The sequence below is a fragment of the Rattus norvegicus genome, chromosome 1 (genome assembly GCF_036323735.1).
Source record: "Rattus norvegicus strain BN/NHsdMcwi chromosome 1, GRCr8, whole genome shotgun sequence".
Classification (NCBI taxonomy): Eukaryota; Metazoa; Chordata; class Mammalia; order Rodentia; family Muridae; genus Rattus; species Rattus norvegicus.
In genome coordinates this window covers 207,073,800-207,099,281 of record NC_086019.1, presented here as the reverse complement: position 1 = coordinate 207,099,281, position 25,482 = coordinate 207,073,800, and the positions used below count along the sequence as shown (strand labels likewise).

Below are 25,482 nucleotides of genomic sequence, written 5' to 3'. Positions count from 1 at the left end.
GGCAGCTTTCTAACATGGAGGGCTCGTTCTGGGGATGGGGACAAAGAGGGCCTAGGAATAAAAAGTCTCTGACAAAAGAGGCTACAGACCAAGTTCTGGAGGGGCATTGGGGTGCAACACCATGTGCAGTTTGCCGCAGTTGCTAATAGCAGTAAGATACCTCAGTTTTCCCGGGGCTGTTCTGAGGCGCACTCCCATGGTGCTCCTGTCCTGCAGCACTACCTCCCAACCTCTCCAGGTCCCCTGTGCATGATAACACAACACATAGACAGTAGAGGGGAGTCTGATAACTTTATTTCTAGACCCCAGAGGGCGAGGACATTGCAGCAGGGTGGGCCCTGAGTTCCCAAAAGTGCCTGGGCATGAGGGTTGGAGAATACAGAGCTGGAATAAGGGACCCTGGCAAGAGTCAGGGTTGATGGTCTCTGCTGCAGGGCACCTCTTGGCTCGTTTACTTCCAGCGCCCGCCGACTTTGCCCTTGGCTGTGGCACCGGCCTTCTTGCTGCTGCAAATGGGAAGCAAATTGGGCTTAGGGGTCAGATGGTCCAGCTAGCTAATGGAGACCTTCAGTTCCTGTCTCCCCAAGCTGTTGCCTCCACTTCAAGTGCACACACCTCGTGCCAGACTGAGCAGTGGGAGCTGACTCACCTGCAGTAGGCCCGACAGGGCCTGGACACTAGTGTGGTTAGGTTAGTGTTAGCGGGTTACCTGGGCTCACCTTCCGTCCTCCTGCTTTAGCCAGGGGAACTGCTGCAGACAGACCCATGCCATCCTAGCTTTGTTTGAAAAGCCTGTGCCTTTCAGGATGGCAGTTAAGGATAGCCAGTCCCAGGATGTAAGGATCCCCTTACATTATCTGAGCACCTCTGTACCCCAGCAGGCTGGAAGCAGGGTAAGTGCTGTGTGAGGCTCCGGGCTGGCAGGAGGATAAAGGTACATGAGCTCTGGAGCTACCCCAGTGGGATTTTGGGCTGGCGATGTGGTCTCACGGGTCTTCCTGAACATCCTGACACATGTGTACACCCATGTGCACATAGCATTTCATCAAGCCAGCCTGCCATGACCCTGCAACCTTCCCAACAGAGCCGTGAGCCAATAGTCCCTTCCTGGTAGTGTGGAAGGAGGGAGAAATCCCAAGAAACAGGAAGTCTAAGCACCTCCACTTGATTTTGTGTGACAACCCCATGTCCAGGCTCAGCATCAGACTCCTAGCATTATATCAAACTAAGAACCCGGTAAGGGGGTCACCGTTGCAACAGGTCCTGGAATCCTGTGGGATCTGATTCTTTGTATGGACGGTCAATTAGTTTATTCATTCATCCATTCTCCACAACGTCCCCTTCTCCTCCCATCTTCTGTATCCCTAGCTGGCCTTGAGACTTACTCCACATCCTATCTTGAACTTCTGATCCTCCTGCCTCTGCCTCCCTCACAAAGTTCTGGGATTATGAATGTGCTCCGACTAAGGTACTGAGATCCAACTAAGAGGCCTTGTGCATGCTGGACACGTACACTACCTTCTGAGCCATACCCTCACGCCACCTCTTTTGTTGTTATTGTTGTTGTTAATTGAGATAGGGCTTCAAGTAGCCCAGGCTGGCCTTGATCCTGTTTCCAACTCTGGAGAGGCATTGAGATTGCAGATACTCATTACCACACTCTGTTACAGGCTCCCTACTGGTTAGCACATCACAGAGGGGAGATATATCACTAACAGACCCCTTCTGGCACCTCCTACATGCAGGAGAGGAAGGAGCCAGTGGGTCCCGGGACCCAGTTAGTCTTGTTATTGCTCTGCTTAGGGCCAGCTACCAGGAACCCTCGTTCAGGAACTGGCTAAAATGTCTAGGTCCTACGTAGGGTTGCAGGTGACTGGCCCCGGGGACTCTAGGCCCAGCACAGAGCAAGAATGGGCTGGGCTACTTACTGCTTCTGGGCTTGGTCAATGCGGCTCCTGAGGGTGGTAATCTGTAACAACACAGGTGACTTACTGTGACAGGGATCCCGGAAGCCCAGCCGAGCACTGGCCAGGGGACACATGTCTCCACCACAGGGCAGGCCAACTGTGGCATCCCCACGGTATTCTCATTGCAGGGACACAGCCTCCTGTACCATTTTCCTTACTGTATCCTGGCTCCTTTGTGAGAGGGCACTGTTGTTTGTCCTTGGGCTGTGTCTTGACTTGCTCTCTCTAGCTACCACACACAGCAGCTCCCAGCTGGCCACTTACCTTGTGGCTGTGGCAGGATGCAGGCAGGCGCAAGGGACAGGGTGGAGGTAAGGCCTTTAGACCTCTAAGTCCCACCACTGACTCCTGATCCTGACTTTCCTGCTCCTTGGTCCATGTTGCCTGCTCCTGACTTGGTGGCCCAGAAGTCTCTGGGAAGGCAAGGGCCTTCCTTTCTTATCTGCCAACAAGGGCATCAGCCTGGCCTCATAGCCACCAGCTGAAGTCAGGAGGGAGGAGCTGGGGCAGGAGGGAAAGCCCCTTTGCCACCAGCATCCTCAACAACCCAAGTCTTTGCCATGCGAGATGCTAGCTGAGCATTGCACACCCACAAGCCTGGCCTATAGCAGGCTCTGCCTACTCACAACTTGGCCAGCATCTCCACTCTGGCCCGGACAGTCATGATCTAGAAAAATCAAGATGGTTACCAGGTTGGGTGGGCAGCTGAGGCTTCAAGGCCCTGATAGGTATCGGGCCAGTCTTCTGATGAACAGGCAGACTCTTTGAACCCAAGAGATCAGATACTGGCAGAGTGTATCTGGAGGTTATGGGTTCCTGACCCAGCTACTGCTGCTGAAAAGAATGGCCTGGTTTCTGCTGGGTGGAGCCTTCTTTGAACTAGTTTCTGGGGTAGCCTTGAGGCTGAGGGATGGATCTCTTTCTGGGGGAGGGGGATGCCATTGATGGAGGTGTGGAGACCAAGGCTCTTCAAAGTTGAACAGCTAAGTCCTGTCATCTACCCAGAAGTTGCAGGACAGTTTTAGCTCATCTTCCCAGAGGTTGGAAGAAGGAGATGGGACTCATAGATTGTCTATCTTGATGGCTATGGGAATGCCCGTGCATGAGTTCCTACCTCTCCCCTCACTGGGCACTGGAGAGACAGGAGAGAAGGACAGCACTGATTTGCCAGTGAACCCAAGGTGTTTGCATTTGCCCTAAGGATAGTAAGGCACCAGGACGGGTGTCCTTCCCTGCTTCCGTGGTGTGTAGGAACAAGCTTGTTTCTACCTCATCCCCCAAAGAAGGCCCTGCCCCATTTCTTCAGTCCCTGACCTTGCCCTCAATACCTATGAAGGTTGCAACCCATTCTAGATGCCCTGACCCTCCCCCAGCCCCCAAGAGACACAGTACTAAACCCTCCTTTTCAGTTTCAGATGAGTGTATGAGTCACCCTAGTTATGTGCTTGTCTTCCCTGAAAAACCAGATGTCATGGGGACCTCAAAAGTTTGAGAACACATAACAGTTCCAGCTACAGCGCTGGCCAGTTCAGATGCAGGGCCCAGGCTGATGGATCAGGGCCTGCCCTGAAGGACAGTCTTCAGCAGTGGTCCCTGCTGGGTTTAGTGGAGCCAGGTCTCAAGGCAAAGGCAGGACCAGAATATGACTGGGATATGGGAGGAGAGTTGACCCCCTCGAGAGAGTAAGACTCTGCAGACCCAAGAACTAGAGATGTCTGGACTCACATCGTATTTCTGACGTTTCAGCTTCTCCCCAAACTCAAATTTGTCAGTCTCCAGTTGGTACAAGGTATCCCAGAGTTCCTTGGCCTTGTCCCTGGAAGACGGAAAAGAGGAGGTTTGATGGGGTGAAGCTAGAAAAGCAGAGCCCAGGACCCTGCTTCCTCTTCCAGCAACCACAGAGAACATTTTGCATGGCTTCCTCACCTCAGCTTATCATCACTAAGATGGTCAATGTTCAGAGGTTTGCGCCTTTCAGCAAGAATCTTCTTTTTCATTTCCCGGGCTGTCTGTTTCTTGCCTCTCTTCTGGTCAGCCTAGGGAGGGGAAAGGCGATGAAGGGCCCAGTCTCAGGAAGGTAGGTGAGACAAACACCAGCCCCACTTGAAGGCCGTCCTTCAGGGCTCTGAGTGTGCTCCTTACCTTGGCCAGGTAGCTGCTGTAGTTGGCACCCATAGAGGACAGAGCCTTTTTCTTCTTCAAGTCATCTTCAGCTCTCCTCTTGGCATCTTCCTCCTCTCTTCTGGCCTTCTCCTCCTGTGGAGACCCCACCCCCACCCCCAAGATCCTCAGGGGCTGTCCTTTGAGCAGGCTCCTGGAAGGAAGCTGCTCTTTTTTCAGGGTTTCTCTAGAGCAAGAAATATTAACCTGATAGCTCTGATTGTTGGCCCTAACAGAGGACCCAGTAAAAGGAATGTCTAAGACCCTGTGCTTTTCTGGCTACACAGGCTTGGAGGCCGCAGACATAGTCCTTACCGCCAGTCTGTTCTGGCGCTCCCGCTCCTTCTCAGCGCGAATCCTTTGCTGCTCAGCCCTCTCTGCACGGCGCTTTTCCTGCAGCCAAGAAGCCAAACTGGTCAGCCCTTCCCTGTCATGCCCAGTCCCTGTGGAGTACCCAGCAGCTTCCCAGGGCAGTAGCGCTCACAATTCTTTCCTTAAGTGCAATTAGCTCCTCTTCTTCTTTCTTTCTAGCTTCAAAGTGGCTGTCAATGAGGGCCTGGAGCTCCATGAGGTCCTTGTTCTGACGCTTCTTCTGGATATCCTGGGGTGGGGAGGCAAGAGAAAAGTTTCTACCCTTTCTTGCCAGCCTGGGACCCACCTCCAGCTAGGGATACCTTCTGCCAGGTTCCCTACAACTGCTGCCTTCCTGAGTGAGGCTCAGTGTGGCCTGAACCACGGGGTCAAGATAATGCCCTTCCCATAGAGGAATCTAGACCCTAGCCAATCATGAAGCCAGCACAATTCTTGAGGTGACCTGGCTCAGACTTGGCTCTGTCATCCTCAGAGATAGCCTCTTGGGCCTGGTAGAGAGGAAACTGTGAGACTAACTTGCTGCATACGTGGATGAGTGCTTGAACAAATAAATGGACAGATGAATCGGTGGCTAAATGAGAGACAGTTCAGAGAAGGGATAGGCAGATGAGTGGATGGATTTGTGGGTTCAAGAATGAATGGAGGGAGTGGGAAGGGATGTTGACTTCCTGGGATCTAGGAGTGAATTAGGGGAGTGTGGCCTAGAGTTGGGCTGCCTTGCGTATGGTGGCTTGAGAAGACCTGAAGCCTAGCCCAAAGTTCAAAGGCTAGAGTTTGGGGTGAGGGTGATATGGGTCCCACAAACTTACATCGAAGTCTACTTTCTCTCCTTCCGGGATCTTAGGAGCAGTAAGTCTGGGGAAGAGACACAGAAGTTGTTTCATAAGCAGGGACAACTGGACCATCCCACAGAGGAGCCCAGCCAGACTGGAATCTAGGCTGGCCCTCCTTCTCTTTCTTGCACCCCTGGCACCCAACAGAGCATGTATGTCTTAGCTAAAGAAGCTTTGCCTGACCCTTTGTTCTTGGGTTTCTAACCCATGTCCCCTACCCCTACCCCAGGAGTAGTTTGTCCTTTCCTAGAAGGTATCACCCCGCTTGTGTCCACCTCTTGTTTTACTCACTGCTTCATGCCACCTTTCTCAGACACATAAACAAATGTAGCCAGGTCCTAACAGAAGGCAGGGTGGCTACCACAGGTCCTCCAGGGGCAGTGACTAGCATCAGCTTCTGGGGCAAGACCTGTTCTGTGGCTCTGAACACTTTTAATCTTTGTGAGCGCCCAAATGAACGAGAGCCCGTAAGGGGAAAAGGAGCCCCCAGCCCGCTGGCCGAGCGACCCCCTCCTCCTGCCAACACATTCCAGATGGAGCAGAGAGCCCAGACAACCGCGGCTTTTAGAAACAGGCCACAGAAGAAAGGGGAGCTGAATAGCGATCAAAACCTGGAGAGGGAAGGGATTTTTCTAAGCTCTGAAGCCCCAAAGTTCCCTCCAAGGGAAAGCTGTACAGATGATGTTGTGCAAATGAAAAACTTATGTATGTGGGGGGAAAAAAAGAGCAAAAATTGAAACGCAGAGGGGGAAAATATCCAGACCAAAAAAAAAAAAAAGAAAAAAAAAGAAAAAAAAAACCTTTTCAGCAAATACAGAGAAGATTTATATCCCTGAGTAAACGGACGATTAAGCAAACACGGAGACGTGTCGGCCATGAGATAAACGAGCGAGGGGCACAAGCCACTGACTTGCAAAGAAAGACGACCAGTTAACAAACATGGACGGTTAGTGGTGGTGCCATCAGAGGCATGCGAAGACAAACAACCATGAGATGCGGTTGGCTGTTCATCAACGAGTGAGGGGCAGACGCCCGTTCCCGCCTTTGGGCGCGGAGGGTGTGGGACACAAGACTGCTCACAGCCCACGTAGGAGACCGCCTTGGCTGGGCCCTGGTGGAAAGCAACTTGGCAGTGAATGTCAAAGTCTTCAGAGCATTGGTCTTCTTTGACCCAGTAATTCCAGTTCTGGGAATGTGGCCTAGGCAAATAGCCCTCAAGCTGGAAAATGATTTCTGCCCAGCGTTATTTATGATTGTAAAATATTGGGGGAAGCCTGTGATCGGGGAATGGTTAGGAAAATTATGGTTTGTCCAATTGATGGAATATTATGTGGCCATTCAAAATATTTAAGAAGACTATGTAAAAACATGGAAAAATACTTATGAATAGTGCTAAATTTTTTTTAAAAGCAGAATTCAAGGCTGTATAGACAGTCCTGTGCTTGAAAAAACATAGTCAAGATCTTTATTTTCCAAGAACTTCATGTAGAAAAAGAACAGGAAGAAATAAAGATCTTTTTTCCCCTCCCTGGTCTTTTCCGCAGTCTGGCTGGTGGGTGAGTGGGAGAATTATGGATGGATTTTTTTCCCCTTCATTTGACTTTTATGTATTTTCCAAATTTTCTTAATGAGGTGTTTTATTTTCATATTGGAACATAAATAATTTTTCTAAGATGAGAAACTATCTCAGAATCCTGCATTACTTTATGTGAACTTGATTTAAAACAGCATTCAAGGGAGGAGTGTGGGCCAGCCCACGCTTCACCTAGCTCCATTCTTCTCTGGGGAATGGGGAGGGAATGAGGGGTAAGTGCCAAAAGTTCAACCTGGCTCAGAGAGGGGGACCAGCAGAGAGGTTCAAAGGGACAGAAGGAACGGCACATGGAAGGTTGTGGATTCATCTACCTCTCTGCAGAGTGGCTCACAGGGGCTCAGCTCTGTTCTTTTGGAGGGGTCCATCCAGAGTGGGGTCTCATCTGAAGTGAGAGATCCTCACCTCTCAAGCCCATTTTTAAAAAATTAAAAACAGACCTATCTGGAGACCTGGGCAGTCTCCCAGCGTACTAAGGCAGAGCAGATCTGTGGTGCCTTCAGTCTCAATCCTGAGCTTTAGCCTGTGGCCAGTGGCCTCCTCCTTGACTGCACTGGCTGATGGGAAAGAATCCCAACCTACTGTCTTTCTATTCATTTCCACTGCCAACGATAGTCCCCATTATCCTCTGCCAGTTGAGCTTTTCTTCTAAAACAGGCCTGGACTGCCCAACCCACCCTGTTCTGGCAGTCCCCCATAGCTCTACCTGGATTCCACACTTACTTGGGTCTTGGTTTCTCCTCTACTCATGACAGCCAGCATGGGAAGAGGAAGAAAAAGAGATCAGGTAAGGTAGGATGAACCTCCCTGCCACAGGCTTCTACTCAGCCCACCCAGGCCACCCTCCTTCTCAGAAGCACCATGCCTATGAAATCCCCTAAGGGCTCTAGGAAGGACTTAGGGTGCGGGCATGAAGGCAAGAACGGGAAAAACCACAAGACATGTGTGTCCCTAGAGGGATGGGAGGGAGGGAAGGTAAGAAGAGGCCTAGGGGACAGGTTTCTAACATCTGAGATGCTGGCTTGTCTTTACTGACCAACCAACCACCTGCTTCTAAGTGACAGAAGCCTGGCCTTAGCCCGCTAACTCCATGGCGGCTGCACATAAAGCCTTAGCACCTTGTCACTGAGGTCCCATGCCAGGGAGAAAAGGAAGACAGACAGACATGGACAGATAGAGTAAAAGGGCTGGAGAGTTGACAACACAGACACTGGACTGTTGGTCCTTCTTGCCAGAGGCCTGTGCAGGTGGAGCAGGGGGCTGCAACAGCGGCTGGCAGGCCTTACCTTCCTCGTCCTCCTCCCGCTCCTCCTCGGCGACAGCATCTTCATGGTGTGGGCGCAAGCGCACATGCAAGAAAAAAGCCACGCGGCTGCAGAAGTGCAGAGGCCACACAGCAGCGGTGGCCACACGGAACAGCAGAGGCAGGCACGCACAGAGCCCCGTGCCTGAGAGTGGCAGGGCAGCTCCTACACCTTCCCATAGGCTTCATCCTATTCGTGGAAGCTTGCCGTCCAGGCTGGCCTCTAACTCTCAGTGTAGCTAAGGATGACTTTGAATTCCTTCTGCCTCCACCTCCCAAGTGCTGGGATGAGGGGTCTGCTCTGCCACACCTGGTCTATGCAGCACTGGTAACTGAACCCAGGGCTTTGTGCATGCTGGGCAAGAAGGCTGGGCTCTGAGGAGAGAGTGTGGGGACTGGAGCTAGGTTTCCCACTGGGAAGATCCTGAGGCTGTTCTCTACCTTCCAGTGTCATGGAATCTTCCGTTGCCTTCTCCCACCTAGTCTTGTACCTGGGCACATACTATGGTTTTGACAGTCACTCATTTCAAACTCTTTGTCGAAGTCTTTGTTCATAGATCCTGCCTGGGATCCAAAAATATTTTCTGGCTCATCCGTATCTGTGAGCTTTGACAGGTTCAGCCCTAGGACAGGGCCTCCTGATCCTGGGAACCTGCCCTCTGACCTCCAAGAGGCTTTTTCCCATGCGTTTTGGTGGGGCCTCTCTTCTTCCCTTCCTTTAGAGCCTTGCTAGGCCGGTTGTCCTGAGGAAAGGCTACTTCCTCTGAGTGTGACCCACTCCAGCAGAGGTTGGGACTGGTATTGACCACGGCTGCTCACCATCACCCTTCCTTGCACTGTCCATTAGCCCTGCGCTGGCTTTAGCAGAAGCAAGACCACTGACACATGTGCATTCTGTCTGCCTGGAAAATGGTGAAGCCTGACAGGGAAGCATCTGGGACTCCTAGTACATTTGCACTTAGCCAGGAGCCAACAAGCCCCATCCACCTTGTGGGTGGGGGGTCTTGCTGCATGTTCTGACCAGTGCCCTTCTGGAAGACCTAGTTCTTACCCCTCTGAAAGACATATGGTTACTTAACAACCAAAGTGTGTTGAATAGGCAGCTTAGATCTACAGGAGAACCTGATATCACTCTTGCCTAACATCTTAGGAGTGGCCGCCCAGGGAGCAGTGGAGAGCTGTAGAGCCTTCGCCTGCATGAGGTCCAGGGGAGTGGCCTGGGGAGGAAGTGAGGGACTGATGGGCTCACCCTACCCTTATGACATTCTGAGGACAGGGAAGGATGGTGTGCTCCCAAGAGTTGTATGAGAGGCAGCTGCATAATGGCAAGGTAAGGCTTCCCCCGTGCTCTGTCTCTCCACCCTTCTGTCTGTCCATTTGTCTGCCAATAAGTCTCAGTTCTAGTCCCAGGGAGGCCTGGCAACCTGAGATGTGTGGCCTGAGAACATCCCTTCGTCCCTCTCCTAGCATGCTCTTATCCAGGTGCTTCCTTTCAGGCCCAGCCACCAGGAGCCTGTCAGCATGTGAACGGAGGGGCTGAAATGGGTTCCCTGAGTCCAGCCCCTCCTCCCTTCCCCAGTGTAACAAGCCCTGCTGCTAGGCTGACAGCCCCCCTCCTCCAACCCCGTCAATTCTGCTTGACGGGTGTGTCTGGCTCAGGCCCAGGCAGCAGGATGGGATGCTGGGATCTGACTGATTGCCTGTTCGCATGCATGGCCCCTGGCTGTTCCAGGTCTCTGACATCCCCACCTTGGGCCTCAGCCTGACTGTCTGCTTCACCCTACTTGCCCCTCCACCCTCCCTTCAGACTCACCCCTCCTTACTTTCCTCCCTCTGGCTTGCTATCTGGGGTAGGTTGGAGGCTACCTATCCAGCCTCTTTGCTTTGCTCTACATGTCCTGATGAGGTCACAGAGGGTCCCCATGAATCTCTAGCACCATCTTCCTAAGTAAGACTGACTCTGAAGACCCAGGGCAGCCCACACGCCCCATTCAGTCTTCCTGACGGAGGCACAAGAAGAGCCTTGTTGCTCCTTGTCCTTAAATGCTGTGACTGAAACTCACACTGTCTGCCACCGAGCCCAGGAGGTTAGGCTAGCTTCCCCATTCTGTACTGTCCTCAGCCCAGAGGCCAGCAGGGCTTAGTTGGTAGTGGGTGCATTGGTAAGGGAGTGAGAGACAGTTAATCAGAGAGGGGTGAGGGAGGAGGGGCATGGCTGTGAGGTGGACCTGGACCTACCTTCTTGGACTTCCTCTGTGGAGCAGCACCAGGGGAGGAGAGAGGGAGGGAGGAGAGAGAATGAATGAGTGCAAGGCAGTGTGGGAGAGAGGGAGAGGGACAAACAGGTGTATAGCAGAGATGGGTGAGTTACACGGCACCCTCTTGTTCCTTTTTGGCTGGCTCCTGCACACACCCCCACATGGCCACATATGTCATGTGGCATTGAAGTCACGTCACATACCTGGTTCCGGGGCTAAGGAGGGCCACGGAACAAGAGGCAAAACCACGGGTCAGAGGTCAGAGAAGGGATCCAGGTTAAAAGGAAACAGCCGGTCACCGAGGGGTGGGATACGTGCAGGGAGCGAGCAAGATACTGTTAGAGTTAGCTTGGGGTCACGACACCCTCAATCCCATAGCCCAGATTCTGGGGCCCCGGCTCAGAACTTGGGAATAGGAGGGGCTGAAGAGAACAAAACTCACCCCCAACCTGTCCTGCCTCACAAGTAGGGAAACCGAGCTGAGGGTTGGGAATCGGGTTCTTTCTTTTGTTGCAGCGTGTCATTTAGCTCCTTCCCTCATCTTCCCACCTCCTGTTTGTCCTCAGCTGGGCCCCAATCTAGAGCTGAAGCCTACTTGGAGGCTCTGGTACCCAAGGGGAGCAGAGTCTATTCCAAATACTTCTTTTCTTGCCATCCCAGAGCGAGGTGCTAAAGCCCTTTCCTTGGACCACTGCATGGTATAACCCCTAAAGAGGGTTGAGATGGAGAGTGTGATTGGGTTGATGGGGGACACAACTGGCTAGAGAAATTGACTAGGGAGGAGGCTGCGGTCTGTCCTCACATCAGGCCCTGAAGCAGGGCCTCTGGCTAGTGCTGCATCTCTTCCTAATGACCTGAGCTCTTTGGACATTTGGCTTGGTGGATCTGGCGTAGCAAAGGTCTCAGTCATCACCATTGGCTTTCACTGACTTCTCTGGGAGAAGGAGACTCAACCCACACCTGGCTCTATAGTCTCTCCCATCACTCCTGTACTAGGCTGCCCCCCTCTAGCATTGGAAACAGTTGGCAAAATTTGGGGTAGCTGTACAGTTTGTGGGGCTTCTTGGAATTCTCATTCTCTTTGGTCAAGCGTTGGCCATGGTTAGTGGGTTATGTGGGGCCACATGGGGGGCCCCTTGGTTGGCTGGTGCCACCTTGCTTTCCTGCCCCCTTCCCCACACCACATGGCTCCAGCCAGACCCTGGGCTCCACATGGGGACCAGAAGTCCTGTATCCTCATACCTTCCTCCTGGACTTCTGCAGCCGAGGAATGCCAGGGAGTGCAGGGTGGCAGGGAGGAGAAAGGATAGGATTAGAAAGGAGCACACGGCAGGCCCTTAGAGACTGAGGCTGAAGTCTCAGCCCTGTAAGAGGGAAGGTTACACCAAATTCACCATTAGAGGGCAAGGGCAAGTGGGGGTCAAGTCCTAAGCCAACTCACCTTCCTCCTGGGCCTCCTCTGAGGATGAGCAAAGGTGACAGAGAGATAGCATGTAGGGAAGAGAATGAACAAGGGCAGACATTAGAAACAGGGGCTTTCCTGGGTTCTCTTGGGCCAAGCAGGATGAGCAGGTCAGATTCCCATGCTTGGCCCACAGCGGCTAGCCACAGTGAACCGGGACCCTTAAGCATCATCCACCAATGTCCCTGTGGGGTACTGAGTTTGTACCTTCCTCAGGCCTTGCCCTCTATACCCTACATCCCATGTCTGGGGTTTGTAATTCTATTCTATAGGGCATGGGAGTGAGGATCTGGGTGAAGCTCTTGTGTTTAACCATTTCTGACCTAGGTGGTCCCATCTAGCTGCCCAGAATGAATGTAGGTCAAGAGGCTTTGAGAAAACAAGACCCTTATGGCCAACCCTAGGGAAGGGCAGCCCCCAGGGCCACCTCTCACTCAGAAACCAGCCTTTCCATCTACTGACAGCAAAATGTTTGCTCAGGTTGTTAAGGTAGCAGGTATTTTCAAAATATTTTGAAAACACAGCACCCAGCAGCCTTTGCAGGATGGCCTGTCTGGTGAGTCTCGTGAAGTCTCCTAAGCTGAGCAGGTGCCAGGAGCAGACAGCTTGTCAGGCCTGGGAACTGCTGTGCTGGGCTGCTCCCAGGTGCACCGAGACTCAAGGTTTTGCCCGCCCACACCTGCCCAGGCACGACAGAGCCAGGGAGGGGTCTCTGGCAGCCCAAGGGTACAGTGAAGGAGAGATGCTAAGAAAGGCAGAGAGAGAGAGAGAAAAGGATAAAGACAAAGAAGTAGAGGAAGACGATGGAGACAAAGAGAGACAGAGAAAGCACTGGAGAGACAGATAAGGAGACTATAAGAGAAGCTACAGTGACTCTGAGGGGTTACAGTGCATGAGGTCAAGACCTTTGTTATTAATGAATGAGTTTTAATGGCCAGAAACACACCCCGCTTCACACACCATGGACACAGTGACCACAGGGCATGTGTGAGTGGTTAATGAGTGTCTATTAATCCACCGAAGAGATAGCGGATTAATGGTTTAATTAATGATCAAGCCATTGACCATTAATTAAATAATGGCATTATTAATCAATAACAGTTAATTAATGATGAGTGATGATGGTTAATAGTGCAATCTTGAGGAAGGGAGTAAACTGTTAATTGTCAGCTCAGGGAGGATGCCCCAAGGCCTTCCCAGGGATGGGCTTTGAGAGGCCTCTGACTTCCTGAGTTACCTTCCTCTTCGTACTGTTCTGCATTAGAATAGAACAAAAGAAAGGAGCTGAGTTAGCAGAGATAGGACTGGAGGGGGTGAGACGTTTGAAGGACACATCCGCCTGCTCTGACTGTAGACAGCTGGTACTTGTACTAGCTAGGGATCAATCAGGTTTGGGATCTTTGGCCCAGAGATGCTTTGTGGTAGCTTAGGGAGATGGTCAGTCAGCAAAGTGCTTGCTATGTAAGCACGAAGACCCGAGTCAGATACCAGGATTCAAATAAAAGGCCAAGTGTGGTTACACACTCTTATAATCCCAGTGCCGAGGAGGCAAAGACAGGAGGACACACAGGGGCTTGCTGGCCAGCCAGCCTAGACTAATCATCAAGCTTCAGGTTCAGTGAGAGAGGACCCGACCCCCCGCCCCCATCTCAAAAGGCAAGGAGGAGAGTTCCTGAGAAAGGACATCCAAGGTTGATCTCTGGCCCACACGTATGAACACATGTGTAGCACATCTGAAAACGCGCGCGCGCGCGCGCGCACACACACACACACACACACACACACACACACACACACACGAACACAGAGGCTTTGTGGCCTTAGAGGGGAAAACATTTCAGCCACAAGGGAGACATTGGATGTCTCTAGATTTCATGTCCTGCTATGGCCATGTGAGTGACCAAAGGTGACAGGGACAGGGAAGCTGCCCACCCAGACTCGAGTTCTCAGGGCTTCACAGACACGCAGGTATACAGGTTTGGGGCAGGTCAAGGTGTGAGCACCACAGGAAAAAAAGTAAGCCAGAGATTCAAGGTTGTTTGGGAGAGGGATGTCTCTGAAGCTCAATGACTGATCTAGCTGGTCAGGGAGTCTTGGGCAATGGGTCCCCATTGGGTCCATAGTCAAAGTTCGCCTCCCACAACAAGAGTGACTCTTCGTCTAGAGATGGAAGTGTATAGAGAGAAAGTAGAGAAGGTACTTACCCTCAACTTGTTCACTGTCATGGTGGAGGGTATAGTGGTGGGGAAAGAGAGAGAGAGAGAGAGAGAGAGAGAGAGGGAGAGAGAGAGAGAGAGATGAGTTTGAACTGTTGACTTGAGGCAAATGTCTGTAAGTGCCAAGGGTCCCATTCCACCAGCAAGAGAGGTGACCATACAGCAGGGTACTCACGTTTCCTCGTCAGACATAGTGGCGGTGGGTTGTGTCTGGAGAGGGAACATCAACAAAAGGGACAGTTTAGGAATTGCCTTGGTTTAGAAGCCTCACAAAAGCAGGCTCTCGGAGATGGGGGCCTAGAGGGAATGTTTATAGACTGCAGTTGAGGATCCCCTAATTGACCTTTCTCCCTATGACTCTGATCCCCCTTCTTCTCTTCCTGGTTCCAGCCTGGGACTTAGACTCCATAGCTGATCAGCCGTGGGAAGGTTGTCATATACATCCAACCCTGGCCAGATGCCCCCTGTCACCAGCATTTTCACGGAATGCCATCCAAAAATGGCAGAGACAGTCACAGGTTGTGGGTAAGAGCTTCAGGACCCTCTGGATCTGGGGACATCCTTGCTTGTCTGAATTGATGGCCTCTGGCTAGGGAACCACCCTAAAAAGGCTGAGCCCAACTTTAAGGGTATAGATATTCTGTCTGCCAGCTCTTCTTCCCTGAGTGAGCTCAAACTTCCTGCTGTGCCTCATGTTTGCCTTAGAAGTTCAAGCCCCTTTTGGGGTACCCCGGGTCCTTTTTTGTGTTCTCTGAAATCCTCTGAGCTACCCCTTCAAATTACAGAGTCCATAAACGTTCAGTCTCTATCTCCCATTCCTGTGAAATATTTGGAGACTGAACTCACAGGGGTAGGACATGGGGACTGGACTCACAGAGGTGAGCCTGAGAAACTTCTCTGTGGGAAGCCTGAGCTTGACAGCCATGTGCCGAATGGATTGAGCTAACAGAGCTTCAGGTCTCCTAGCACCTACATCTGGGACTGGATGCACAGGCTCAGGCATGATGGCTACAGAAGAGAGAGAGAACTTGGTTCCTGTGAATTGGTCATTGTACATGCCTACAGTGTCTGGGGCCTGGGAACCTTCAAAGAACTGTATCAGAATGTTGACTCAGGGTTTGACAAACAAAGGTCATAAAAACACAGCACAGCTGACTTGAAGACAATAGCTTTGGCGTCCCCAGGGAACACATAAGAAAACTTGTTCAGTGGCTAAAAATGCACCAGCAGCCCAATGCTAAGGTGGGAGCTGTTTCTAAGCCCCGTTGATAACATTAGCTTTCCCAGAACAACTGAAACTTCCTGCAAAATTAACCCACAGATACCTGGGAGGCCCGTGGCCAAGCACCAGGCTCAGCCCTGCCTCTCCCAGAGCCTCTGTGTAGACTTCACCAACCATAAGTAAGCCACCTGGCCAGACCTGCCCCATCTTCTTGCTCTGCTCTGATCTCTACCAGTCCTTCTAACTGCCTTCTTTACTGTCTTCTGCACTCCCCACCTCCAACAGGGGCACTCTGTGGGGTGGGAAGGCCAGTGGGGTGGAGCAGTTGAGCTGAGGTTTTGCTACCTCTGGTGTCCACTGGACCCACACACCTGTCAGCAATGGAGGGAGGGGGTAGTGTGTGTGTGGGGTGTTGTGCCAGCAGTGGAGGGAGGGGTAGTGTGTGTGTGTGTATGTGTGGTGTCATGCGTTTATAAGGAGCCAGTGGCAGCTGAAGTGTCCAAAAATAGGCATCAAAATTAGCAAGACTCCTCTGTCCTGAAACCCAAGATGGCAAGTGGGCAGGATACTGAGAACAACCCAGCCATCTTGGCTCCCCTCCTGGCTCCTACGGGCATCCATCCAGCAAGGACAGCCTTGCACCCTTCCAAAGTGAGGTAGCAATGCCCTTGTTTGAGGTTGGGAAACTGAGGTTTCTGGTCTTCTATAGAGGTCCTGAAGGCCCACTTGAGCATATCTATGCCTCCCCACCCCCATTTCAACATCCCTGTAAATTAGGGAGAGGCAGAGGTGGGGTGTCAGGGACTGGATGGGATGACCAATAAACAACAAACGACGGAGAGTGAAAACAGTTGTTCTGTAGGGAATTCTGGCCTTAGAAGAGGGTGCATGAAAATAGCCTGCGAGGTCAGTTTCCTTGGGGATCCATGCCAAGGTCCCTTCCTTCAAAGGTGACAAAGCCCAAAAAGGGGTAAGGGGCCCTTCACTCACTTGCTGTAAGAAAGACCCTTGTCACTTCCCACTTTGGGCCTAGTCTCCTCTGACCAACCTTGCTTGGTCCCATCTCCTCCAAGGATTCCCAAGGACATTCTAGAAAGCTCAAACTCAGGAAGTCAGGAATCCCAGCCTGGAGACTTAACAAAGGCGGGGGGCCTGGAGGGCTCGGGCCCACCTGTTTTCCCAGCCACACGATCAGATATGAGCTTCCTGCTTAGGCCCAGGGCCTTTCATTCCCTGTCCGGCTTCAGCTTGGCTCCTGATTGTCTTCACCTGAACCTTAGGAATCCGCCCCAGGGGCTCACAGATACCTCTCACTGGAGTTTCTACCTAGGTGAGGAGATAAGCCTATCTGCAAAATGGACCCAGCTCCCTAGGCTCCCGGGATGAGCTGAAATCACATTCTTTTTCTAAGGTCATTCTTTCAGAGTCCCAGAGTGGCTTCAGCCAGCTGCCAGGCAGGCAGCTGGAGGCAGTCCTCAGAGCTCTGGACAATGTCCCTTGATTTGATCCTTATCTCACCCTCTTCACTTCTCCCTAGATCATACCTTAGGAGGGCTCCTTAGTTCTGAGTCACCCAGGAGCCCCACTCCTTCCTGCTTTGCATGCCTTTCTATTCTGGTTTAGAGTAAGGTCTTCTATGTCATCCCAAGTTCTCAAGCGCCATGATTCTAGTCATCAACATTTAACACAGCAAGAGGCACAGGACCCACTGAATCCTTATATGCTAAACAGCCAAGCCCTGACACAGTCACCCACTCCTAGGCAGGCTGTTCCCATCCATACCCACCTGCAGTTGAGTCTGAGAAAGGTTGGGGGCTCCTTGTGGACAGGACCAGCAGCAGGCACTGTCCAACGGCCTCACCCCTTCATGTTATAGTGACATCTGATCTTCTCTGGCAGCCCATTGGCCAGCAGATGGGTGGCTGGGGCACGGGGCATGGGAAGGGGGAGGGTGTGCCCAAGCAGGCCCCTGACCAAGTATAGGAATGCCCCAGAGGAGGAGGCCCAAGGAGGCAAGGATGGAGGAGACAGGCCTGGAGGAGGAGGCAAGGTCCCCAACTGTTCCAGAAAGGTGTCAGCTGCTATTTTTACCCACCCTCCCCCCTCAGCAATGGGCACATGCTCGATGGGCTGAGAGAGGAGGAAAGCATTGGGTCTAGACCAAGGTTGTTCTTGAGTCAGGCTGTTGGGGAAGGGTCATCAGAGCCTGGGTTTTGAGTTCTTTGGTCCCCTGTTTCTCTGCCCAAGGTGGCTTGTAGAAGTGGGTACTTTGTTCAAGATAGGTGTACTCTATGTGGTACCCCCTGAAGCTCTGCCCTATTTCTCCATCATAGAGACAGCTTAAGATACCCACAGAATGAAGAACCCTGAGTCCCTGGCCCATGTCATACACAACCCCTTAGAGGCCAGGTCTATTTTTCAAGTACACATCACTAGAACACATCATATGAGAAGATAGGAGAAATGATGACCTAAACCTTGTCCATGGTTGTCCACCTTCTTCAGAGACTGGGGAAGGCTAGGCAATGTTTGGACCCTTTATTGGTCTGGGGGCTCCATACTAAGTTGTGGAGACCTGGAGGTCATATCTCTGTCCAGGGACATGGGCCCTGCTGAGCAGACCTGGTCATGAACAGACCTGGCCAAGTGCCTGGCTTTTCTTTCCTCAAGACTCCAGGGGGCACCATCCAACCATGGACACCTCTCCTGGGCCTTGTGTGCCCAGATAACCTCTAAGGAAACTGAAGCATCATGTAGCAAGAGATGAACTGGAATTTGCCATTCACTCTCTCAACCCTCCCAGACCCCATGAGTTGGACATGGCTGGTGGGGTCCATGGATCTGTTCAGTTCAGGGAAAAAGCCAATGTGAAGTGTAAAGTAATGGTAGGTGAACCCTAGGGAACACAGACAGGGCTCTGGTCCTTTCACATCCTAAGGTTAGAGACATCAGGATGACCAGCAGGAGGTTCATAATATCCCAGTCTTAGCTGAATCTTAAGAGAGGTTCTGGAAGGTTTGGATGGACCCACCACCCATCTCCTACATGTTAGGGACAGGGCCATAGAATGCTAGAGGCATACAAGATCCATCCAACTTGTGGTCCAAAGCAGAGTGGGGCCAGTCTTCTAGCCTGCTGGCTCACAGAACAGAGCTTCTTTCTTGCTCTCCTCTGTTCTAAGCACCTGCCCCTTAGAGGTCCCTGGAGTTGCTGCGCTACCTCAACCTTCTTGGCCAGAACCTATGCTTCCCTCCATACCCATCTACACCATTGGATAGATAGGGTTCAGTGAGCTCCAAATAGTGTGGACGCCCAGCTCAATCTGGCCTTGAGGGTCATGTAGAGTTTATGAAGCCCTGCACTAGTGCCAAAGGGACTCTAAATCTCTTCTGTGGTTAGGTCAGCCTCTCTTCTCATCTGGCGCTACTGAGACCAAGCATATCACTCAGTTGAAGAACACAGAGAGCAGACATGGGGGATTTAGACCAGTCTGTGGTTGTTGAACCCCTGAATCCAGAAGCTCTTGTCTGAGAGGAATGGGGGCCTTAGAGGCCTATAGGTGGGTATGTTACCATCTCTGTAGTGGCTCCTCATGGCCAGCAGGGGAGGATGGCTGCCCACTTCAGAAGCCTTTGGCATACGCTTTCAGTGAGGTCAGAGAGACCGGGCAGGTCTTATTTTGAGTAACAGTCACCTCCTCCTCAGGGGAACAGGCCCAAGGTACAGCGGGACAGCAGAGTGGGCACTGCTGGATCAGCTGTTGCCGGCCACCAAAGACTTGAGCAGGTAACACATGCAAGGTAATATACAACAGGTCCTACTTGGCTTGGCTGGGGCTTGGTGGGGAGAGGAAATAGGACAAGAGGCTCCCTGGGAATCTGGAAGAAGACCGGAGCCTCTGGTGGAGGTAGGGGACAAAGTCTGTTGGATAGGGTATGGAATTCTATCCGGGAGACTGAGAGGCAGTGGCTTTGAAGAGTAGTTGTGGGGGATCCCTCAAAGTCGGTGAACATCTGACTTTGACGGAGCCTAAAGGACAGAGGAGGTTGCGAGGAGCCTGTCCTTCAAGTATCTTGACTCCAGTGGCCTGTACAGTTGACTCCTGGAATAGTGGGGTTTTCAGAGTCCACTCAGTCTGGCAGACTGGGAGTGGAGGAGCCCCTGGACCCTGAGCCTCACCCAGCGCCCCTACTTGACCCCCTGTGGCTGGCTCTGCCAAGCCCAGGATAGTATTGGCTGACATGGCACTTGGGACTCAGCCATTGTGATCTGGGTGGTAGCAGCTGTCTCTATGAAAGTGCCTCCTGGTTCTAAAAACACACTGATTGGCTGGCTCTGCAGGTATTAGGGCACTCCCTGAATTCTAAAGTGAAGTGGGCCTTTACTTTAAGCAGGGCCTGGAGAAAGAAGCATCAGCTATTGGGCCTTTCAGGAGGCTGGCAGAAAGATGGAAGGACAGCGTCCTTGTGTCTCTGGCAGGGTGGGCAGTGTTACAGCAGAAGGAAGATGCCACATCTGAGGCACACCTTGCACCCTCCTCTTGAGGCCAAAGAGAGAGGCTGGGAGAGTCAGGGGAGCATGGTGCAATAAACGCTTTGTCCTCTGTCACCTGGCATGGCCATTTTGGTCCTGTGCGAGAGTCTTGTTCCCCGTCCTGTTATGGACCTTGAAGCAGCTCCTACCTGCTGCTCCTGGTCGACACCTCATTTGAGTAGGAAGGGCCGGAGTGTCCTCTGTCCAGAGAGAAGCTCCTGTTTGAGCAGAGTAGGGCTTGATCGTGGTGAGCTGTGAGCAGGCGGGATAAGGCCAACCTGTCTGTTTCAGCAACTGTATCTGCTGAGTTTTAATTGTTCAGAGCTATGTGTTCCTACCAGTGGGGTTTAAAGCTTTTAAAGTCAAAATTCTGTGTGTCTAGGTGGATGTTACAGTCAAGGTTAGGCCACCATTAGTCAAGAAGCTCTAGATTCTAGAGACAACAAGGTTTAGATTCGGGCCCAGGGTAGGCCTGGCAAAGGGAGGGTGTCCCTGAGGGACAGCCCAACTGCCATTCACTCACTTGTTCAGCCCTTATACACTCGCTCATCCTCACACATCAGCTCTTATAGTCACTGTTTCCCTTCCTTTCTTCTCTTCTTTCACCATCCATCTTCTCATATACTTATCTATCTATCCATCCATCTATTCACCCATCTTCCCACTCAACTACTTACCCATCAACCTATCCACTCATCCACCATCTATTCCCCCATCCACCTGCCACGATTTACCTACCCATCTATCCATCCATCTCTCCATCCAGCTACGTGTGTATCCATCTATCCCTCTATCTACCCATCGATTATCTGTCCTTTCACCTACATGTTCACCCATCCATCCATTTACCTATCCACTTATCCATCTGTCCATCACCCACCCATGAACCCACCCACCTACCCGTCTATCCATCTATGGATATCCAATGATGGATGTATCATTCTCCCATCTACCTACCCATCCACCTACCTAATAACTCACCAATCATTCATCTTTCTACCCCTCCTGTTCTTCCCATCTATTCATTTATCATCTATCTACTTACCTATCTGTTCATTCATACATCCATTAGCTACCCATCCAAATTCATCCAACAACCCATCTGTTCACCATCACGCCTTCAGAGAGCACTCTCTGGATACTGAGATGGGAAATGCCTGGTGGCATCACTTGTCCTTAGTAGACACTACCAGGAACAGATTGAAGTGCCCTTGTTCAGGTGCTATGAGGCGTATTTTGGTCCAGGCAAGGAAGTGTCACTGAAGTGTTATGTTCTGGAAGAGGAGTAGGCCACATCCATTATTGATACCCCAACTTGGGCCACCTCATACCTCCGATCATAACATACTACAAGGTCATAAGACAAGACAGAGTGCCCACAGAGCTGGTCAAGTCTCAAGTGGCCAACAGATGTGGCCCTTTCTGTTTTGATCACGTTTCCTCCTGTTAGCGAGCACAGGAGATCCAAATGCATAGGGGACACTCAATGCACTTTATTACACAAAACGAAGGATCCATAAACAGGGCAGGACTTGGAGTCCTGAGCATTCAGCATGGGGACAGTTACCCCTTGGATCTGGTTGGGATGCTTGCCTTCTCTCCTCCATCCTTCCTTGGGAGCTCTCGGCTCCTCTATGGGCTGGTCCCTTTAGCTGATGATGAGAAGCAGAGTTGGAGGGTTGGTCAGAGGATGAGAGGGCATAGAAGATGGAGGGTCCAGTAGCAAGAGGAGAGGCAAGTGGCAGCTGGGTTGCTGGAGGCAGGAGAGCGGGCCAGACTGGCAACAGGAAGCAATTTCTTGGTCAGGGCTGGGAGTGGCATCTGGTTGGAGTCTATCCTAGGAACATAGGCAAGGGTATGGGGTCCATAAGGCTAGAATTAAAGGAGCGGCATGGCCTGTCCCCTCCGCAACTCTACCTTCCTAGTGGCCATCAGACCCTACTATACCCTGTATTATCTGGGGGAAGCTCTTGCCTACAGCGGTCAGTTACCTGGGAGGCCTGCTGTCAGGGTGAACAGTATTCTGGGCCTGGGCTGGCTTAGAAGAGAATACTGACTACCTACTGAGGTGGCCTCCATGAATAAAACCCAGAGTTGCCCCAATTCCCAAGGACCAGTTCCCTAGAGGTAGCCCAGAAGCTGGGAGCAAGTGTGGGAAGACACCTCCAGCCCCCCTTCCAGTGTTTGCTCCAGCTTCAACAGGGCCAGCCCCTACTGCAACAGCCACAGGCTTCCTTCCACCCCAAACCAGATGGCCTCCAGCTTGGCCCAGATGCCATTTGTCAATGTCCTTGCAAACACGTGGCGCCCAGAAACCAAGATAGGCAGCTTGGCCAGGACCACCCTCAGCAGGAGGGCCGTGGGGATATCCCATTTAGTATAGCTCAGCAAAAACTGCTCCCATCTTCCAGCTAATCTACCTCTAAGAATACAGCCTCAGCTTGCCTGAGCCTTTGGCTGCCCCCCCTCACCACTGTCTCAAAGTACACGGACCCGCCTGTGGTCAGGCTGGCGACAGCATGGCGCCCCTCACGTGTCTACAGGCAGCCTGCCCTCCACCACTGTCCGGCAGCTGGCCAGGCACAAGCAGTTTGCTTGCAGTTCATCAGTGGGTCTCTGTTCCCATCCTGCACTACTTTAAGTCTGGGGCCAAGCTGGCACTCAAAGGTGGGCCAGAACCTTGAAGGCAGATAGTAACCATTGCACTCACCAAGTGACCTGGGGCTACTGTAAGTTCACCTCCACAGCCAGGTATGGTGAAGCTACCCACCATGACTAAAACATAAGAAGGTGCAGTTTTGGGGAGCATAGGAACTGGGGCTTCTAGCAGCTGAGTCTACACATTCTCCCACCTCCTCATACAGTAGGAAAACACCCAGCCCCTCCTGTGGGCAGGGGAGGGAAGGCAGTCTGACCACTGTTTCTCCTCTCTACCCCAGATCAGGGATGCTCATTTCGGTTGTGTCGATACCCCCGGCAGCAGGTGGCCCAAGACCTGAGCCCTCCCCTGGGCCCCCGCCACCCTTGCTGCCTAAACCAGGAAAGGACAACCAGCGACTTCAGAAGCTACTGAGAAAAGCTGCTCGGAAGAAGATGGTGGGCACGGTCCCCACCCCACCTGGAGCCTTCCGTACCTCCCTGTCCCCTGTGAGTGAGGCCAGTCATGACCTGGAGACCCCAGTCCTGTGTCCTGCTGAAGCCCCTCACACAGTGGCCCCTTTACCCCGCTCTCCACACACCCCCATTATTCATCACGTGGCATCACCCCTGCAGAAATCCACTTTCTCTTTCAGCCTTCCCCAGCAAAGGTCTCTGGCCACTCACTTCAAGGCATCTCCCAATCTTGAAGCGCCAGCCCCAGAAACTGCCTGCCCCCGCGGTGGCTTTGCCCATGTATCTGCCCCTACAGTAGGTGGCACCCACATCACTCAAGTGCACATCCGGCTGTCACCATCCTCACATATTGGGACTTCTGAGTCCCCCAGAATGGCCCTGGATGGTGATAAAAGCCTGTGTACTTCTGGAACCCAGTCTCTCATTCCAGTGGCTCATATTCGTCCACTGCCCACTGGGGTACAGTCAGTCAGTCCTGGGCCCGAGGAGCCCCCTATAACAAGGCCACCATCTAGCTTTCAGGCCTCAATAAACAGAGAAAGTGGTGCTAGGGTGGTGGTGCCCATAGCCCCTACATACCGCTCACCTGGACCCTCACCTTATAGCCCAGCTTCTGCAGCTCCTGAAACAAAATATCCAGAGGAGCTGCCCACAGCCAGGCCTGCCATGGAGCCCAATCATGTCTCTAGCCTCCCGGGAGCCTCGGGCCCCTCAGGCCCCCAACCACGCCCTGCTCCCAAAGTTGCACCTAAGCCCTCCCTTAGTGGCTGGACACGTCTAAAGAAGCAGCTGATGGAGGATGCAAAGGAGCCTGCTTTTCCAGAGCCGGAGCTGAACCTGGAGTCAACACAACCAGAGGTGCCAGCCCCCATGGGCCCACAGCCCCCCGTGTCCCGAGCCTCCAGGATGTGGGATGCAGTGCTGTACCGCATGTCACTGTCTGAGTCCCATAGAGGCCAGCCTGTAGGGTCTGGAGATAGGGGCCACCCTCCGACCTGCCTCAGCCGCCTGCCTTTCTTGTGCCGACCTCGTTTCAATGCCCGGAAGCTACAGGAGGTGGTCCGGCCCCCTCCTACCTTCCACCCAATTCTGGAGCTGCATTCCCAGCCCAAGAATTTCAACCGGACTGCTGCAGGTTGGAGGCTCCAGTGATGAAGAGTGGCCTCTGGGACTCTGGACTGTGGTAGACAGAAACTGGCTGAGGATGTGCATACAGAGAAGAGAGCCTTGGCCCTCACAAGTGAACAGGATGGGTCAGCAGGGTGCATGACCATGGTAGCTGGGTGCTAGCTGCTAAGGGGAGGAGCCTGTTGGACAGACACAGATCAGTTGGTGGGAACTGATATGGCAAGTGAGAGAAGTGACTGAAGCTGGGAACATGTGGCTGGGGGTGGCTTGGGGTTGGGAGAATGTAGACTGGAGAATGTTCGTGGATGGTGGGTGCCTAAATTCAGGTCTAGGGTCTTGTCAGTGCAAAGGGGCTTGGATAAGGGGGTATTGAGAGGTACATAGAACTGGGCAATGGAGGAAGGATTTTCTATGGTTCCATGAATGTCCCTTCTGATTTCCTGACAGCAAGGGCTTACTGAATGCGTGGTGTAGTGAAAAATCAGCCAATTTTAACAGTTGGGTAAGGGTAGGTCAAGCTAGAGGGCTACAGAGGCAGGGGCCAGGCATAGAGGAACCCCTAAGATCTGCCAGACTCTCATCAGCTGTGAGAGGAGGGATCCACAGGGGCCAGGAGTGGCTTCCCATTACAGCCACCAGGATTCAGCCAGGGTCGAGCTGGCAGCCCCACCCAGGATGTGATTACCCAGGGTATTACGGTTGTGGATGGAGCCACCAATAAATGTATGTACGCTACACAGACATCAGTTTGTGTTCTTAAATGGGATGGGGAAAGCAGCAGAGTTCTCGGGGGCCTTCTGTTGGGTGGAGGGGCCAAGGCAAGGTCTCAGCTCCTTTACTGGATTGTAAGATAACCCACACTCTTAGAGCTAAGTCACACCACCTTCTCCAGTGCTGGTTCACACAATCACGAACCCTACTGAATGGAGTAGAAGTTCTTAAATGGCATTTCGAGTCTCCTATGGACAGTACTGGGCCAACAGGACCCTGCTTAAAGGGACCAAGTTCTAGGCTCCAGAGAGCCAAAGACAACTGGTAGCCAGACAGAAGACATGGCAACTCTAAGGCCAGGTCTTCAGCCTGCAAGACCTGAATAGAGCCCACCCATATCCTCAGGAAAATCCATGCCATTCTCTGGTCCTTGGACTCACCAGGATGCATACGTGGTCTATGGTGCTGAGCCCTCATCCACGAGCACTTTCTCGTACTTCCCGTGTCCAGTGGCCACAAACTTGTACCTCTTTCCAGATGGGGTGCTCTGTTAGGTGAGACTAAGTGTCAAGGAGAAGCTATGGAAGGAAAGACTGACTCTGGAAAGTATTT

At 52.3% G+C, this 25,482-nt stretch overlaps 3 protein-coding genes across 20 annotated transcripts in view; 1 reads left to right on the top strand and 2 right to left on the bottom strand.

Moving 5' to 3' along the window:
- Window positions 1-267: 267 nt before the first annotated feature.
- On the bottom strand, window positions 268-17,268 carry Tnnt3 (troponin T3, fast skeletal type). Of its 16 annotated transcripts, none has more exons than NM_001270666.1 (17): window positions 17,171-17,268; window positions 14,338-14,372; window positions 14,151-14,164; window positions 13,184-13,201; window positions 11,926-11,943; window positions 11,727-11,741; window positions 10,688-10,699; window positions 10,465-10,479; window positions 7,647-7,665; window positions 5,309-5,354; window positions 4,612-4,728; window positions 4,443-4,520; window positions 4,110-4,223; window positions 3,894-4,003; window positions 3,693-3,783; window positions 2,594-2,634; window positions 268-506 (listed from the first exon to the last, which is right to left on the bottom strand). In NM_001270666.1, exons 2-17 carry the CDS (start codon window positions 14,352-14,354, stop codon window positions 452-454), a joined length of 780 nt encoding a protein of 259 aa, NP_001257595.1. In that variant the 5' UTR covers window positions 14,355-14,372; window positions 17,171-17,268; the 3' UTR covers window positions 268-451. The 16 variants fall into 16 exon arrangements, with proteins under 16 accessions (NP_001257595.1, NP_001257594.1, NP_001257605.1 ...); NM_001270665.1 differs by lacking the exon at window positions 2,594-2,634 and adding an exon at window positions 1,929-1,969; NM_001270676.1 differs by lacking the exon at window positions 10,465-10,479.
- A 1,780-nt stretch (window positions 17,269-19,048) lies between these two features.
- Window positions 19,049-24,900, top strand: Prr33 (proline rich 33). 3 transcript variants are annotated; one of them, XM_001064406.8, is made up of 2 exons: window positions 19,049-19,184; window positions 22,857-24,900. In XM_001064406.8, exon 2 carries the CDS (start codon window positions 22,864-22,866, stop codon window positions 24,181-24,183), a length of 1,320 nt encoding a protein of 439 aa, XP_001064406.1. In that variant the 5' UTR covers window positions 19,049-19,184; window positions 22,857-22,863; the 3' UTR covers window positions 24,184-24,900. The 3 variants fall into 3 exon arrangements, with proteins under 3 accessions (XP_001064406.1, XP_008758403.1, XP_063137093.1); XM_008760181.4 differs by having other exon boundaries at window positions 19,054-19,170; XM_063281023.1 differs by lacking the exon at window positions 19,049-19,184 and having other exon boundaries at window positions 22,926-23,064; window positions 23,637-24,900.
- The window catches only part of Lsp1 (lymphocyte-specific protein 1), a 33,735-nt gene continuing 29,643 nt past the window's right edge, over window positions 21,391-25,482 (bottom strand). The window contains exons 10-11 of the mRNA NM_001415989.1: window positions 25,311-25,417; window positions 21,391-21,754 (exon numbers count right to left, since the gene is read on the bottom strand). Coding sequence (NP_001402918.1) covers window positions 25,328-25,417 — 90 coding nt within the window. The 3' untranslated portion in view covers window positions 21,391-21,754; window positions 25,311-25,327. The remainder of the gene's footprint in view (window positions 21,755-25,310; window positions 25,418-25,482) is intronic.